General features: G+C 44.5%; 1 protein-coding gene across 3 annotated transcripts in view; it reads left to right on the forward strand.

The window, feature by feature from the left end:
• The window catches only part of LOC119186048 (uncharacterized), a 106,733-nt gene extending 93,836 nt beyond the window's left edge, over positions 1–12,897 (forward strand). For 2 of the 3 annotated variants that reach the window (XM_075870592.1, XM_075870601.1), the window contains 2 exons: positions 3,499–3,552; positions 12,714–12,897. In XM_075870592.1, the coding sequence (XP_075726707.1) occupies positions 3,499–3,552; positions 12,714–12,800 (141 nt within the window). In that variant the 3' untranslated portion in view covers positions 12,801–12,897. The remainder of the gene's footprint in view (positions 1–3,498; positions 3,553–12,713) is intronic. The other variant, XM_075870596.1, reaches the window with a different exon arrangement.
• The last annotated feature ends 5,551 nt before the right edge of the window (positions 12,898–18,448 follow it).

Raw genomic sequence — 18,448 nt, forward strand, 5'->3', positions numbered from 1 at the left:
ATTCGACACTTACTACGACGTTCAACAACGCTCACGAATGCCACCGTTCCTTGGTCTTTCGACACCAAAGCAGACAGAAGTTCGCACTGACGCGAGTAACCTTAGCCTCGGAGCTATTCTCGTGCAATACTAAGATGGCGTGGAACGCTTCATCGCCTATGCTAGCCGCACGTTGTCATCAGTGGAGAAGAACTACTCGACGACTGAAAAAGAATGTCTGTTGGTTGTACGGGCCATACCGAAATTCAGGCCCTACTTGTATGGATGCCCCTTCCGAATCGTCAGTGACCATAACTCTTTCTGCTGGCTAGCGAATCTGAAAGATCCTTCGGGCTGTCTCGCAAAATGGAGCCTTCGGTACAGGAATTCGATATAACGATGATTTACAAGTCTGGCCAGAAACGCATCGACGCTAACTGTCTTTCCCGCGCACCCATCGAAATCGCTGCAGAAGACAAGGATGAAGACTTCAGCAGCCCTGCTACTCTCGTATCATAAACGTCGCTGAGCAGCAACACGAAGACTTAGAATTGCAACCACTCATCGAATACCTTGAGGGACTTCGGCCACTATCCCCACGTCAGTTTGCGCGCAATTTTCCTCTTTTTGACTACGCCAAGACATCCTCTACAAGTGCCACTTTCATCCAACGAAAACTGTTACCTCCTCGTCGTTCCTGTCACTTTCCGTCATAATATTTTGCGTGCTTCTCACGACAAGCCTTCGTCTGGGCATCTTGGCTTCGCCTGTACTCTGGTGCGGATCAAGGACAAATACTACTGATGGAAACTTAAAAAACCGTCTGGCTGTGCGTCAAGATACGCACAGCGTGCCAGTGCCACAAAACTTCAACGATAAAAACAGCTGTTCCGTTTAAGCCTTTACGACCTTCTCAAGCACCTTTTGAAAAGGCCGGGATATATTTACATAGCCCATTTACGAAGTCTAAGCCTGGTAGCCGCCGGATTGTGGTTGCCACTGACAATTTCACCAGTTACTGCGAAAGACAAGCCGCCCAGCGAGCAACTGCTTCTGATGTGGCTAATGTTTATCAAGAACATCATTCTCCGCCACTATGCTCCCGCTGTCGTCATCAGATATTGTGGTAAGGCTTTAGGGCACAGTTTTTTTGAGAGATCCTGTTGCTGAGCGGCACGACACACCGAACAGAAACTGCGTACCACCCGCAGACGAACGGGTTAACTGAACGCCATAACAAAACGATTGAAGATATGCTTTTGATGAATGTCGCCAAGGATCACAAGAATCGGGACGAAATCCTCCCGTATATAACATTTGCCTACAACACGGTTCTGCAGGAAACCATCAGCGTTGCTCCTTTTCGTCTGGTTTACGGCCACTACGTCACCACAGTGCTTGAGACCATGCTGCAACCAACTCTGCCGTTTGCAGATTTCTTTCTCGCTTTTTTTTTTCATCTCGTCATTTTTCTTTTCAATAGACACATACAATTTTGACTACCTTTCTTTGTTTTCCCGAGCCGCAGAATTAATGCGATGCTTCTTTTTTTTTTTGACAGATCCTGTTGCTGAGTGGCACGACACACCGAACTGAAACTGCGTACCACCCGCAGACTAACGGGTTAACCGAACGCTATAACAAAACGATTGCAGATATGCTTTTGATGAATGTCGCCAAGGATCACAAGAATTGGGACGAAATGCTCCCGTATATAACATTTGCCTACAACACGGTTCTGCAGGAAACCATCGGCGTTGCTCCTTTTCGTCTGGTTTACGGCCGCGACGTCACCACAGTGCTTGAGACCATGTTGCAACCAACTTTGCCGGACATGATTACACCGGACGCAGATGTATTTGTTCAGCGTGCCGAAGATGCGCAGTCGTTTGCGCACTTTCGCATTTCATCGCGGCGAAATCAAGATGCTAACTGGTGCAGCACTCACCACAGAGCAGTAACCAGGTGACCTAGTCTGAGTTTGGACTCCCATACGTCAGAGAAATCGCTGTGTCGGTATTCGGAACCTATTGAGTTCTTCGCCTCGGCGAAGTCAACTATCAAGTTATCAAAGTAGACAGGTGTCACCGTTCTTGTAGACCACGCTCCTCGGATGTGGTTCATGTTTCCAGGATAAAGCCTGTCGATTCGCGTTGACTGCGAGTCACGAACTTTGTGATGTGGCACTTACCTTCAAGACGATTGCAGATTTCTTTCTCGCTTTTTTTTATCTCGTGATTTTTCTTTTCAATAGACACATACATTTTCGACTACCTTCCGTTGTTTTCCCGAGCCGCAGAATTCATGCGATGCTTCTTTTTCTTTTTTTTTCTTTGGGGAGAAGGTCATGCCACGCTGTCTTGGTGGCAGAAGAAAAGGGATAAAAAGTAAGTGGCTGCTGCGGCTGGGTAAACAGTCGTTCACTTCGAGTTGCTGTCAATCGTTTTCTCTCGCGACAATACTATGTAGTATACAAAAGTTAGAGTTCATGGACTACATGCAGACGCGTAGTAAAAAAGGCGGGCTTGGTCTTCGTGGCCTTGGCTCTGGTGTCACAGAAAGTTGTCGCCGAGTATAGGTGTTGAAAAAAAATGATAGAAGAAAACATCACATTATGACGTCTCCATAAATAATCATCACGACATCACAGAGAGTGAAAGTTTGCGATGTCCCCATCACGTCAAAGATTTTGCAGAACATCATGTTACACAACGCCACATGATACTGCTACAACATCCTCATTTGGGTGCAAACAAACACGAACAACGCCCGACCTCGTGTTAAAAAAATGAAGACGGTGCTTGGCAGTGGAACGTGAACCAATGGCTACTGTTTCTTGCAACTTTATAGACTATTTTACGTACGGTTGGGTTTGAGTGCCCACATATTGGGCTGTTGACTTTTCTGTTTTGTATCTTGAATAACTAATGAAACAGTGTTACGATAAATGCATACGCATATAAATAGCTTGATTGGTGCATACGATGTTTCATGGCCTGATTAATTGTCGTTGCAATATACAAAAACAAGAAAAAATTGGTTTACTAGCGCGAAATGGCAGCGCTCAGATGTATTTTGGGAAATTGTTTATACGTTAACCTAGAATAAAAAGGATATGGGTTTCACCTTTGAATCGTCTGAGGTGAAGGCATGGTGAACCAGTGAGTTTTTGATGCACCAACTAACCTAGCAATGCATTTTGTTAAACTTTTATTAGTTCACAAGTTATAAATTTGTTTAAACTTAGAAGAAAGTTCGCAGTAAACGAGGTACTATGATCATCAAACGTTCTTATATGCTCGTTTGCACTAGAAGAAATGAGCTGACTTCTCGTCATTGCATTGCCATATCTATATAATGAAGAAAATGCCGACGAACCACTTTCAAGTATTTACGAATAATGTGGGTACTCCTGCTTGTATTGAGAAAAGTTGTTATACTTTTGACGTTTTCCATGAGAAATATTCACAATAAAATTAATGCGTTGAGACCCTCAAAATGAAGTTCGAAATTTTGCAGGACTTTGTTGATGGCAACATTACCAACCCCAACGGCCTTTTTCTAGACGGAGTGGTGAGAACAATTTACCAACCTCACTTCCACAATTACGAAAAATATTGCTAGAGATTACGTTTTCGAGGCTGTGTTTTGAAATATCTACAAGAAAATTTAAGAGAAGCTTCTGGCTCAATGGCTGCACATGAGATATCAGTACAAACAAAGATGGGGAATGGAGGAAAACTGAGTTTCCAGCATGCCATTTTTTTCCTAGTACATTATTTTTTTTTTCATAATCCTTCTAGCCTAAATATTCAGCATGTTCGTAAAATGAAGGCAAGACTCGGTTTTATGCAAAAAATTGCAACTACGCAAATTACCATAAAACTTTATTATTCTCAAAAAAGAGTGAATGTGCTTTTTTACATTTGGTATACCTCAATAAAGTAGAACGTAATAAGTGAAAACCGTGAAGTAAGGCTGCAAGTCTTTGAGCAACCTGCTAAAAAGAACTGTATAACCAAAGCTCACTGAAACGATGCTGGTTACTCAAAATAGCGCTCGAGATTTCACTCGACCGTTATCAAGCATACGCCGGCTAATGGATCAACACAATATACTATATATACAGCCCAGCAGTGGAAGCCGGCTGGGTAATTCTTGTAGAGCGTCTTTTCACGTCACCCTCCACTTGCGCGCCAGGTTGTTACCCTCACTACCGCACTTCTATGGCGCCTTGCTGAAATTAAAGATGAGCTTCAATCAAATTTGGGAGCATGTTTAGCCAGTAAAGCGGTGTTTCCACCTTCTCGAATATAACACAACGTAGCTTCGAACGATATTGTGCAATGGTTTGCAGCAGTCTAACTAAAGAACAGTGTACACGTGTTCACGCTGGTATTCTGAAGTTCCAAATATGTGTAACCCCCCCAAAGCGTTATTACCACTCTGATGAGATAAGTTGCCCGGAGAGTTCTCCGCATGGTAAACGCACACGACCAGGGGTGTTTTCCCTAGTTTTAATAAACGGGCGTTAACACGTACTGCATGGTTTTCGCACGTTTTGTGATTTTCTGTCTTTGGGAAAATGGTGCTTACCATGTGTGATTGCAAAGGCCCCACCAGTCTACGTCACTGATCACAGGGATAATAGAGAACACGCATCTTTCAGTTCATGATTTTGGTCTAAAATGTCGCATCATCTGGCGCATTAGTGAAGAGGTAACACCGAGACTACAAAGTTTAAGTGAACATGTTCATCGGGAGCACACAAGGTTCATGCCGTAGTTTGTCAAGAATTTAGCAAAATTAAGAAACAATGATTTTTTGATGCGTAACCTAAACAAAAGTAATGACTTTTTGGATTCGAACAATGCGTTTCCGTTGACAGTTGTGAACAAATCTTGGCATCCGAATCAAAGGACACTAGATACTATATTTACATCCCAGCAGTGGAAGCCGGCTGGGAAATTCTCGTAAGAGTTTTTGCGCGTCACCCTCCAATTGCACGCAAAAGTTTTTTGTCAACACTTCTACAACGGGAAAGTGCTATCAGGCAGACATTGCACTTGCAAGATATAATCACAGTGTTGAAAGCCCTGTTGGTCATTCCGGAAAAAAATATCAGCTACGAAAAATTTGGGGATCCTTATGCTTCACCTTTAACAATTCAATGCGATAGCAGTATTCTGTCCCTAGTGTATTCTGTGTGATGGGTAGCATATTTTAAAATACAAGTAATGAAATGATTTCGAACTTTCAATGCGTCATCTACGTCAAGGGAATACGCGCCGTAACGTGTATGACTTTCTGAAGGGGTGACCGGCTATAATCCACGAGGTAGATATAACCACCTGTTCTAACGCCTGATGGCAATGTACGCTTGTAACAATCAATATTACTGCGCAATTACTCATTGCATTGTCAAGATTATTACACAGTCTTTGTAGAACATGGTTATTTTCACTGTACTTACAAGCGCAGAAGGTTTGTTTCACAGCATTTCTGAGCAGACACATGGCTTTGTGGTAAAACTTCGGCTTTTCACGCAAACGGCCGGGTTTCAATCCTCACTCAGACTGGGAAAGTTTCATTGTTTATTTTATATGCATTTTTCTCGACTTTTTGGTAATGGACATATTGATTACTTTCAGACACAACCAACTACGCTGATACTGACGCTAACTCCAGGATTCCTGCGAAAGAAGCTCTTTAATACTATAGCGCTAAAAGTGGGCACGATGAGAGAAATCATGCAGCATAATTCTGTAAAAGACAACAGTTGACGTTTTAGCTGTGTTCTCGCGAATAGAACAGACCTGGGTGATGACCCCGCGAAGCATTCAAAGAGCTGTTTTGTAGCGTAAGCTACCCTGGCCCACATTAAACAGGTTCATGTGACCTACGATGAGCAGTACTGCGCAACTATGAGGATCAGTGACGTCACACGGAGCACACCAGGCACGCCGAAGACCTGGGACCTCCTGAAATGACGTGTCACTAGTGGGCCAGCGCTTTACTCACGTGAGATCACTCGCTAACTAGTTCTTCATTTTGTCCCCCCATCTGTTATTTGTTCGTCTGGCCATTCATCTGTAGTCGTCCAGATGTCCATTCACCCGTGCTCGTTCATCCGTTCATCTGCCCGTGGTTAGTCCCTCGATCAATACGTTCATACGTGGTTCGTTTGTCCACCCGTTCGTCCATGGTCGTGTGTCCATTCATCTGCCCCTGTTCGTCCGTACGTGATTCCTCCATTCGTAGAACTGTCTGTCCATCTGTTCATAGACCACGCTATGTATATATTCTGGCATATCCGAGCCAAGCCCTCGCAAATTTTCTGTATAGTACAAATTACTCAAAGTGAGCTCTACAACGCGTCTTCTGTACTAAGTTCGGCTGTGACGTCTGCACTGCAGATCTTCATGTCAGTGATCTTCATTAGAAACACTAGTGGAATGGTGTGATGATAAGCAGTCGCCAAAGCTGGTCATTACAACTAGGTACTCCATTTGGTATCTTGAGTATCCCGTAACTGTTCTGATAGTGCTCTGTTGTTTACTGTTCTAATTGGTGTATCTTTATCAGTCATTTCAGTGTATTTAGCACGAATAGGCTAAATATATACTCTTAAAGCAACTGCTGATCAGTTATTATTTCCAGCCTCTGTAAACCTTGAAACCATCAAAGATTCACAATTTCTGCTGGTGTTCAAGGTTGGCTGTGTTTCCATGCTACTAAGTGTGCAATTTAGTTTTAAAATTTTTATCTAGTGTATACCCATGCCTTCTTGCGGTGTAAACATTTATTTCTAAACGTTTTTGTCTTATTCAGCTCCGGCTGCATTGAGGGCGAAGCCTTCTTGGGCATCTGTAGTCGCGTTCACTTATCCCTCCATCCGACCTCTTGGACGTTGCCAGCTGTTGTATCTCTGCCATCTCCGCAACCACGCGGTTGCTGAGAGAGTGTAAAAAAGACAGAACGGAAACAAAAAAAGAACAAAAATGCGACTGATCCGTCTGTTTTATACCACAGATATTGGAATCGGTATAACACACGAAAGTCAAACGTGTCGTTACAGAAGTAGTTTAATGTTTATTACACACTGATATATTATGTATTTTCGTGCTTAGTGGCTAGAGCAATTTTAGTTGTTTATACACCCATGTGGATATCTGGTGGCACATATTATACACAACGACAACCAACGACGCGTGACCACTATGCACTTTGCGGCTGTCACCAGAGCAACGCGCAAATGACACCTAAACCACTGGTGATCGCAATTCGTTGAAGCGAAACAAACGAGTTTTCACTCAAACGTTTTCGAACTCATGGTCTGTTGCAGTAAAGGAGCGTAATTTGCGGGTCAGCGACCACCCTACATGTCGACATATCCTTAGTGTGCAGCGTCCTGCTGATACGTCGCATCGGTGAAGATACGACCATTTTGATCCTGCATCGGTGTCTGTAAAGCAGCTAGTTGGATCGCGAGGCTCTAAACTTCACAAAGCGAGAGACAGACTTCTCAGCTTGAGCCGTGAATGCGCAAAGATCTCCAGCTTAACCCTGGCATGTCCATTCCTGCACTGAACTCGCGCGACATTCGCCTATCGACGACGTTGTATAGGATCGGCGCTCAATCCAACAACACTTCTCATAGTCGGTATACCATCGCACTCGTATCACTACAAGGCAGAGATGCACCGTTGTTGCATATCGAAGCTGCGCTACACTGCACACGTTAGCACGACACGAAAGACGAAGCATAGCTGCGTCTTTGCCGAGTCAAGTCAGCGCGTATAGAGCGCGTGGCAAATCAGGCTGCGCTTATGACCAGCGAAATTAGCTCCAGGAACCTTGTCGGAGCTGATTGCGGAGGCAACGCTACACATAGTTTCAAGTAGGGCCAACTCCACCTAGGCGGTTTTGGTAGGCCACTGCGATGCTATCGTCAGTTAGTATGGTGACATAAAGGCGCCAAAGGGCGGCGTCAGGAGCCTTCATGTGCGCGCCGGCTTCTCCAGCCTTGAAAGGTGGCACCACACGCAGAAACGACGAGCGTGGGTACATAGCGAAGGAGTGTGAGATATACAAGGCGCGTCCGAAAAGCGGTACGGTAATGCCCCGACAGCTCACTTGGCAAAACGCGCACTTCTTATCTACGCGAAACGAGAAATCGGTGTTTCGATTCATGTGTCTTCGAATTTGCGCAATTTCTTTCTTCTACTTGATTTCTTTGTATTCTGGTCCTGTATAATTTACCAACGTTATATTCGTGACAGAATCACGTCATTAAAGTCTTGCTGGACCTCGGTATGAAACAATTTCGTGTTCAACACCGAGCACTTTACTGTGGCCTTCAGTTTTTTCCTACATGTTATCAAAAAAAGGACACTGTTGGTGTTTTCTTTTTGCCGTCTTTTTGCATTACCGCGTAATCCCTGTTTTTTTGGTATGCTTGGTATTGAACCTTCCACGTTATTTATATTATGCACACAATAGCCTTGTCATCCATTTATGCATTTGCTGTTTAATCAGACCCACGGTAAAGCGCTGAACACAAGCCATAAGAAAGCTATCAACGCTACAAATCACAATAAATTGAAGGAAGAATGTCTAAACTGTACAATTGACACAAATAAACGATAAGTAATAACATGAACTATACATTGCAGAAACTAATACTTGAGCCCCCGTCTGACACTGGAGGCGTGCCAGGAGGTGCCCCGCCACTTAGACTAGTGATTGAATGTCCCCAATCCCCCAATCCCTCCTCTCCACTCTATGCTTCTCCGGCGTTGCGTCAGTGCATGTGATGGAGGAATCAAGCGGATTTAACACGCTCGCAGACGACAGCCGCAACAAGTAAAAATCAATACAACGCAGCTAAAACTAGCGTTATGTAAGACTCTGAGTTTGCGAACCTTTTTAGCTAACTTCTACTCACGCCGGCGAAATCTTACATGTTGACGCTTGGAAATCTTACACGTTAGCAAAGCCTCGACGACAGTTTGCTAAACAGAGCAGCTGGAAACCCTATGAACTGGACGCTCCGGGTGCACGTGCTGAGCACTTCCGCACATTTCACCGTACTGGAGCTGCCGTACGTCTTTACAGTGGACGCTGTATGTGGCGAGGGGAAACAGAAAATCTTTTGGCATTGGTGTCCAGGATGGGCTCCATTGGCTGTGCTATCAGGTGCGTTGTTCATAGCGCCATATTCAAGCACGCTACCATTTGGGTGCGCTGGGAGCGACTTGGTTCATCTCGTCACAGCCGTGGTGCAGAGCACGTTCAGTTTAGTTTCTACTAGAGCCTTCCACATGGGTAGGCCACGGACAACTCTGGAAGAGCGTCGACAGTGGAAACGTGAAATAGCTCGTATTCGTCGGTCTGATTGTGCAGTCCGGGTACAAAAACAGGCCAGAAGACCAAGGGCCGGCAGCTACTGCGCACCAATCATTCGAGGTAAATCGCGAACGGGAACGCAAGCGCCGGTGGCGGGCGGATCATGTAGAAAACGCCGCCGAAATCACTCGCGATGCCTCACGCTTGCGAGAATGCCGCACCGAACAAGCGACGACGAACCATCCGCGTGATTGAGGTTTCAAACTAGATGACTGCGGGAGTGCATCACACTACGGAAAACAAGGTGAAGTGCACAGAGCTTGTAATGCTGTCAACCCTGGTAGCCGTGCTAAGCCATACTAGTTGCAGAAAGCCTTTAGATTGGAACGGGGGATGAATTAAAACAAACGCAGTGAAGAAAATTAGATGGCTTTCACCTTCGAGTCGTCTTAGGTAAATGTATAGGAGACCATGTAAATTAGTTTGCTCCATTTCTTGCTCACGCTATTTAGATAAGTGCAACTGTGTAGTCGGACCATCTATTTGTACTCATCCATAACCCGAAATCTTACTGCAAGGGCGTTGTTTTGCTCTAAGGTACTGTTCTGCCCTTCGTTTTCATCATGAGAAACAAACCAATATCTTCTGAGACTCCTTCGTTGGAGGTGCTTACGCCCCCACCCCTAATGTCAATTGGCCCAATCATCCTAGACCACCTTCGAAACCGGAAAAATATTCTGCCTTTATCACCACCTAGCCACTATAATGAAAATTCGCGGAGGCAGCACAGAGTTCCTGTACACGTTTCGCTTACAGCAAAAATACATGGTTGTGAGAAAAAACACACCATAAAATTTATTCACATCCATTTCTGTGATTTGCCCGTGATTACAGTGAACTAGAATATTATGCCGTGGTGCGACTGGCTGAGCTGCAGCGTCAGCTTTCACGCGGATGCCGCCATGTGGTGCAGCTGCTACTTTCCATGCCAGCTTCGAGTGCGTTGTCGGGCCGCCGTGGACTCCTGCAGAGCTACGGATGTGGTTATTTCTAACCCGCACACTTGCTTTATGCTTCGTGCAAACGTAAAAGTGTGAGGTTATTTACTGCGTGGAACCCTTGGCAAAAGCGTTGGCATGGTATCAGAAAGCAATGATGGTTTTCTTGGCGAATGCGCACGTCACTGCTGTTTATCAGGCTCACATATTCAAGCAAGACGTATCTTGGCTCGAAATTACGTTCACACACAGTGCTGAAATTTCGGTCAAAGGCTTGTCAGCCCTAAGGAAGAGTCGCTCGCACTTTCTGCGGAGATCATCATCCATTGCATTTGCAAACAGCGACGCCTTCGGGGCGCCCCGATAACCTATAGAGTGACCCAGAGCAAAGAAGTAAAAGTCTGTTCTCCGCTTCAACATGTTGCGAGCTACGTGTTTGTTGGGGCGGGATATCTCACAAAGCACAGACCCCCACCCCAGTACTGGCGAGAGAATTCAGCAGACTGCACCGGCACACGTGCAGTAGAGTATATAGATCTCTACCTTGTTAGAAGTGTAAATGCTATAGTCCGGCCTGCAGGAAACGTTCATCGGCTTCACTCTCTTACGCGGCCCGCGGCCCACAAGTGCGCGGTATGCGTACCGAAAGAACACTTGCAGAGATGCACGCACACGGACCGGAGGAATAAAAACCGCGTCTCGTGTGCGCTAGAATTTCCTTCTGGCCGTCGCTGGCCCTCTTGTCTATATCACTCGGGCTAAAAATTATTTCAAACATCTACGTGTATGCTATTGCCCTTAACACGTGCTTAGAAACGCGCGCAATGGCATAAAAATGACACGGTATAACAGGGTATTATATTTAACACAATACGCGAAGCTAAAAAAGCAACATGTTTATTTTTCATGTTTTGTTGGGCTGACACTATCCCTTAGGATAGCTGTATCTATGCCTTCCGCGCGCTTTCGTCAGTCGGAAATACAGATACGTGCACTCGCGGCCCAGGCTCACGGTTTCCACATAAATGTGCAAAAAACGCTTTCTTGGCACCGCAGCTGCTCGCAGTCTGGTTACTCACCAACGAACACGAGCACAACCACAAGCAGCACACATCACAACTTAGAAGAGCCCAACAGCCGACAGAGAACAATATAACATTCATTGTCTCTCGCCGAAGCGCAGCAATGCTGCAGGGACTGCAATGCCGATGCGAACGTACCGCCGAATGCCGGCGTCGGTTGCGTTGTGTGCCACCAGAGCGCACAACGCAACTAGCGTCGTCAGCCCGCTGACATATGCGGTAGAACGTCCAGGCCTAGACGAAGTTTCTTGAGGTGGCGATGGCTCAACACGCCAAACAGAAACACTTACTGTACTCACGCGTACGCACTGATTGACTCCTACGCTGCCCCAGCTATGCAGAGAAGACACCGCTGGCGCGCGCTCGCCTCGCGCACATGACACGAAAAGGCGCAGTAGTGCCGCGAGAATTCCTAGCGGCCGTCCGTGCCATTTTGGACCACCGAGACAGCAGCAGCGGCCGGCCGGTCGTGCCACTAGATGTTATTTTAGTTCACTATAACCGCGATAATCGGACGTTTTCTAATCCGCAGTGACCAAACCTGGATTTGGAGATCGCCCGTCCAACTTATAAAAATTATTCACTAACTCTCACAATCTGGGTTACCTTTGTTTCTGTTTTCAACACGTGATGCCTGCCATCTTCTTGGCATTGTACATAGCGTGGAAACACATGGGCAGTGCAGTTTTAGGAAGATAAGCACAATATTTGTATTACTGACCACGTGAAATATATTCTTGATGAATCTAACATTATATATTAACAGTACCTTGCATCCATGCAGAGCTTTATTCATCGAAAACAACAAGTTTTGAAGAACACATTATTCTACTGTGCAAATACTTAAGCACTTCCACCCATCTCTCTCACTGATGATCAGTTCATTTCCTGATGACGTTAAGGCTCACGATTAATATTCAGTTTGAAAATGTACGCTTGTCAATATGTTATTAGAACATCATGCTGCAATGTTCCTAATGATCGTGCTGTACATTAGTCAACCCGTAGTGCATTTATTTAGTTAAGAGCTTTACATTGAAGGCGGAAATGTGCAGGCGGAAATGTGTTCACATCGTAAAGTTATGAGAACTTCACTTGTGCGCTAAAACACGTAAGCAGAATCCTTGAAAACATGCACTTCTTGCTCGCGTCCAGTTACTGTGCTTGGTCTTCTGTGCTCTTTTGTCAGATACATTGCAAAAAAACGCGCTCCTATTGCAAACGGGCGGTGCATGCACGTTTTGGTTACACTTCATCGTATGGTGCATTCAATGTTTAGACAATAACGACACATTTTCTTTTACAGAAATGTGCTGCTAAGCACAATATCTTCACAGATGACGTGACCATCGCATTGACTGGTGTCAAATGGGTCCTCGAGAGTTTTTTCTGAAGAAAAGAAATGCATGAATGAAGGTAAAATGAGAAAAGGGAACGAAAAAGGTGAAGAGGTTGAAAACTTTGTTCAGATAAAAAGAGCACGAACGGGACCATGACATCTGGCTATCCTTTTTTTTTACTGTGTTCGCATGCGTAAATAAATAAACTTCTGTCCATGGCTGCGCTGCGGCCTATATCATCTGCGCTAACCTAAATTATACGTCACTTATCAGACGCAAGTCATTATTAGTCATCATTTACGAAACAGGGGCCGATATTTGCCCTGACTCAGTTATGGCACACCGGAGTTGTTATGGCGCGTTCACCAGTTGCCGCAAAAAGTGATATCTTGTTTCCTTCTGCAGTAATGAGACACTGTTGTATAAAATAGGCATCGGCATAGCGGACGCATTCTCAGACAGAACATTATTACTTAGCGGACACACAATGTCCTCTTGGGCAAATAGCCGTGAAATTCCTGCGCATAAAAAAACGAAGTGTAACGGTAACAGGGAGTAAAATTTGTTGGGCCGCAACATTCATCAGGGAGAGACCAACGAAGTTGTGTTTGTGTATCACCTATAGAAGTCTCCCCACTGATTCTTCTGCCATGGCCATGTTGCACCTTTTTGTTATTTCTAGTTTGTCGCCGTGTTATACATCATAGCGCAGCCGTGCTACCACATTCCACCACAGCAATGCTTGTTCCTCTTGTTTCATGCCTGCTGGGAGGTTTCGCTGCACGCTGTATAAGTGCGTCGCCATCTCTGATTTGGTTCAGAATATCAGGAAAGGTGGAAAATCGCGCGGCACCTGAATTTGAACCACGGATGTTTCTTGCACGCGAGGCTTATTCTCTAACCACTACGCCATCGCTGCCATGCCAGTCGTACTACAAATGCTAGAGGGAAGTTATTAGTCGAATTCGCAGAAACCAATAGCATACGGATCTTGCATGCCTTCAACTGAAAAGAAGTGAACCGTAAGTGGACATGGATTAGCCTTAAAAGCGAAAGTAAGAACCAAAACGACATTATACAGAGCGCACACTGGCGTCGTACAGGATGGGAAAGTGTTTTGCAAGGTACGATGAATGCAAGGTACCATGAAATGGTTAGGTCTCGAATTTCCCTAGGATTTAAAAAGGAACCACCGATACTGATACGCACGAAACAAATCAACGCATTAGCACTGAGAGGGAAAGTACAGGAATTTCTAGTCTCACTGCAGAACAGATAATCGGCTATTATCAAGGAAATCAGCTTTAGCGTTATCGAAATGAATGGTAATCTGACGAGTATCATTAGGCCGTATGCAGTGGAAGTTAGACAGGCGTATGCAGCGGAAGTAGTTAGACAGGACACTAGCAAGCTGTCCCAGGAGACGAACAACGCCCATACGAAACGTCAAAGCAAGAAAGCATCAAACACGAGAGACAATAGAGCTCGCAGAGCTTTTGAAGGTGATTTATAAGCGTATAATATCAGATCTTGGAAGGTATAACATGAAGAGAATTGAACATGCTTTAAAAACCGTTGAAGCGTCAAAGTAGTAAAGAGGAAACTTGGGAAAGGCAAAACCCAGATGTATGCACAAAACGACGACAGAGACACAGCAACTGCCAATACTGATAGGATAGTTAAAGTAGCGGATGAGTTTCACAGAGATCTGTAGAGTAGCCGGTACAACCAGCACAGTAACATAGGAACTAGTAGTAATGAAGATGACATCCCACCAGCAAATACAGAAGTCAGGAAAGCCTAGGAAGGGAAGGCACAGAAGCAAAGCTGCTGATGAGGACCAGGTAACATAAGATCCGCTGAAAGATGGAGGACAGGTTATGTTTTAACCTGACTGCCACCCTGTTTACGAAGTGCCTTATGACGGGAAGGGAATGTCGGAATAATGCTAACACGATCTTATTCCATAGCAATGGAACTGCAAGTACTTTGTGAATAGTAGGCTGATCAACCCATTCCGCGCTGTATGTATATGCTCTTTAATAAGGTCATTGATTAGAGAATTAGGAGAACACTGAAATTCAACGAACCAAAGTGTCAAGCAGGGTTTCGTACAACCTACCCAACAATCGACTCAATTAGTACTATCAGTCAGGTGATAAAAAGCTCAGAATTCACCCAACCACTTTAAACAGCCTTCATAAATTCAGAGTAGGCGTTGGGTTCAGTAAAGATACTAGCAGCCGTGCAAACACTGCAGACTCAGTGTGTCGACGAAGTATATACAAACATCCTGGAAGAAATTCATAGGGATCAACTGCTACCATAGTGCTCCATAAAATCAGCAGAATACCAATGAAGAAGGATGTGAGACAAAAGAATACGACCTCTTCAATGTTATTTTTCGTGTGCTTGCAGTAGGTTTTCTGAGGCCTAGAATTGCAAGCGTTATGGATACAAGTTAATGTAGAGTACTTTAGCTACCTGCTTCTCACCTATAACAATGTGTTGCTGAGTAACTCAGGGGACGAATTGCAACTCATTATTACTGAGTGAGGCAAGGAGACCTGAAAGGTAGGTCTTCAAATTAATCTGCAGAATACGGAAGTAATGTACAACAACCTAGGAAGAAAACAGCGCTCCGAGATAGGTAGCCGCACACCTGAAGTTTTAAAAAATGATGTCTACTTAAGAGGGCTAGTAACCGCGGAGCCGAACCACGAGATCAAAGTAACTAGAAAAATAAGACTGGGGTGGAGCACATTCGACAATAATTCTCATGTAACGAATGGTAGATCGCCACTATCACTCAAGAGGAAGCTACATAACATCTGCATGCATCGGCACTTACCTATTGAAGGAAACCTGAAGGATTACAAAGACAGTCCAACTTAAGTTGAGCATCACGCAGCGAGCAATAGAAAGGATAATGACAGATGTTATTCTAAGAGATAAGATGAGAGCAGAGTGGGTCAATGAACAAATGGGTGTTAAGGACATCATAGTCGCAGTCAAGCAGAACAAATACTCTTGAGATTTGCATGTAGCAGAAAAGCAAGATAACCGCTGATCATTAAGCATCACAGACTGGATTCCAAAAAGAGGCAAGGGGGCGAGGGGAGACAGAAAGTTTTAACAGCAGAGGAGATTATGATGTTTACAGGTATAAAGTGGCAACTGCAAGCACACGACCGAGTTGACTGGCGGAACTTGGGAGAGGTCTTTGTCCTGTGGTGGGCGTAGAAAGACGCTGATTAAGACCAAGAAAGATGGAATACGTCTGTAGTATTTGACGTAAAACAAGAAAAAAAAACTCATGGGGTGCCTTCTGACTTTGCTTAAGACAGCTGGAAGTTGAAAACTGTGTTTTTCATTGTTCAGTTCAGTTCAGTTTATTACCTTAAAGGCCTCCCTTTCTAGGAGGGGCATTACATAAGGGGTGGGGTATTATTTAGGTTAACAATAAGCAGTAAGAGTTGTTTTAGCATTGAAGATGATCAATATTGCAATCTTGAAAGGCAGATAAAGAGGCGATGTTGGCGATGTCCCGGGGGAGGCCGTTCCAGTCCGTGGCTGCTAGAAAAAAGAACGAGGCAGAAAAAGCAGTGGTGCGCGAAGATGGGCATGAAACCTGAAATGGATGATTGGTTGGATGAGATATGCGTGCTGCGGCTACTATATAAGGTGGCTGATTGAGGAAATAATTAAATAATTTGTGATAAAGCACGAGAGTTGCAGTGCGGCGGCGCAAAGAAAGAAATGGCAGTCCAAATTTCGCTTTCAAAGATGAAATACTGATATCGTATGAGTAAGATGAGTGAATGAGTCTGGCAGCACGGTTTTGTACCGCTTCTAATGATTTGATCAAATACGCTTGATGTGGGCTCCATATGGCAGATGCATATTCTAATTTCGGTCTGATTAAAGATTTGTACGCAAGTAATTTTACACGTAGGGGGGCAAGGCGGAGATGGCGTTTGAGAAAACCAAGTGCTTTATTATATGCTGAAACTACATTAGCGATGTGCGTACGCCATAATAAATCGTAAGACAAGGTTATTACAAGATACTTATAAGATGGTACTCATTCAATTGCGGTTTTAACGATGGAATACTGGAAGCGATATGGGCTGTGGCGACGAGAAAAAGACACAAGTTTACATTTGGAAGGATTAAGGGTCATTAACCATGTGTTACACCAATCGAGCACGTTGTTAAGATTGGTTTGGAGATACAGGTGATCATGCTGGTTACTGATAGTGTGATAAATGGCCCAGTCGTCCGCGAACATGCGAATGCTGCAGGATACATGGTCGGGCAAGTCATTAATATAGATTAGGAAAAGAAGGGGACCAAGGACAGATCCTTGGGGAACGCCTGATGTGACTGGGAGAGAGTTAGATAGGTGGCCATGAGCAAAGACTGACTGGGAACGGTTAGTGAAAAACTGTTCAATCCAATGAAGAATGTTAGGGTCTAGGTGCAGGTGTGAAAGTTTTAGCAAAAGGTGGCGGTGAGGAACTTTATCGAACGCTTTCGCATAGTCTAGAAAAATTACATCTGTCTGCGTGTTACGGTCTAGGTTAGTGTGCAAGTCGTGAAGAAAGAGCGCTAATTGTGTTTCGCAGGAGTGACCTTTACGAAATCGGTGTTGTGATCGATGAAAAAAATTATGTATGTCCAGGAAACTTGCGATTTGAGAGTAAATGACGTGTTCCATGATTTTGCAGGGTACACTAGTTAATGAAATGGGGCGGTAGTTCAAGGGTGAGTCTCTGTTACCTGATTTGCACACTGGAACGACCTTCCCCGTTTTCCAGTCTTCTGGAATGATTCCTGAGGCGAGTGACTGTGAAAAAATCAAAGATAAATAGGCGGCACAAAGTGGTTTACCATTCTTCAGTAGCCTAGAAATTATTGAGTCCATACCGGCTGATGATAAAAGCTTCATGTTATCGATTACGGACGCATTGCCTTCTTCGAAAAATGAGATAGTTGGCATGAATGCTTCGATGTTAACTGATGGTAACTCTGAAGGTGCGTCAGGTTCTTGAGTTAAGACCGATGCAAATGCGGTGTTAAATATTTCCCCACATTCATGGTCTGTCACTGACTCATGCGCGCCGTCAGTCAGTGTGATGTCGTGAGTCTGCTTTGGATTTAAAAGTTGCCAAAATTTTCTGGCGTTTCTGGTTAGTAGCTTTGGTAAGTCATCGGGATAAAATGTGTGCTTGGCGTTCCGGATCTCAACTAGATATGATTTTTCCACTTCGAAGTATTTATCCCAGTCACTCCGCGTGTCACGGCGTTTGGCCAAATGAAAGGTTATTTTACGATTATGGGACGATTTCTACCGAACAAATGACGACCAAGGCGATGAGCTCTTTCGAAGTCATGAGGTCCTACAGTTATTCCTAAATTATTATGAAAGAAATCGATAATTATTTTTTTCAGAATCGTTCCATGTCTCACTGCCAGTAGGGTCGGAGATGCCATAAAAATTGAGATAATTTCGACGTGATCGATTTTCCGCGTCGTCTAGGCGGTCTGCTAACTCCTGGATCTTGCGAGACATGCTGCTTGTGTCTGCCCGCATCTTTTCGATGTCATTTCAGATAGAAATAAGGGCCTGGTAGTGTGCTTCTAGGTTGGTCATCCGTTTCAATAAATCCGTTAATGTTCTATCAGTAGGGTTAAGCTG

Source organism: Rhipicephalus microplus, chromosome 1 (genome assembly GCF_043290135.1).
Source record: "Rhipicephalus microplus isolate Deutch F79 chromosome 1, USDA_Rmic, whole genome shotgun sequence".
NCBI classification, from domain to species: Eukaryota; Metazoa; Arthropoda; class Arachnida; order Ixodida; family Ixodidae; genus Rhipicephalus; species Rhipicephalus microplus.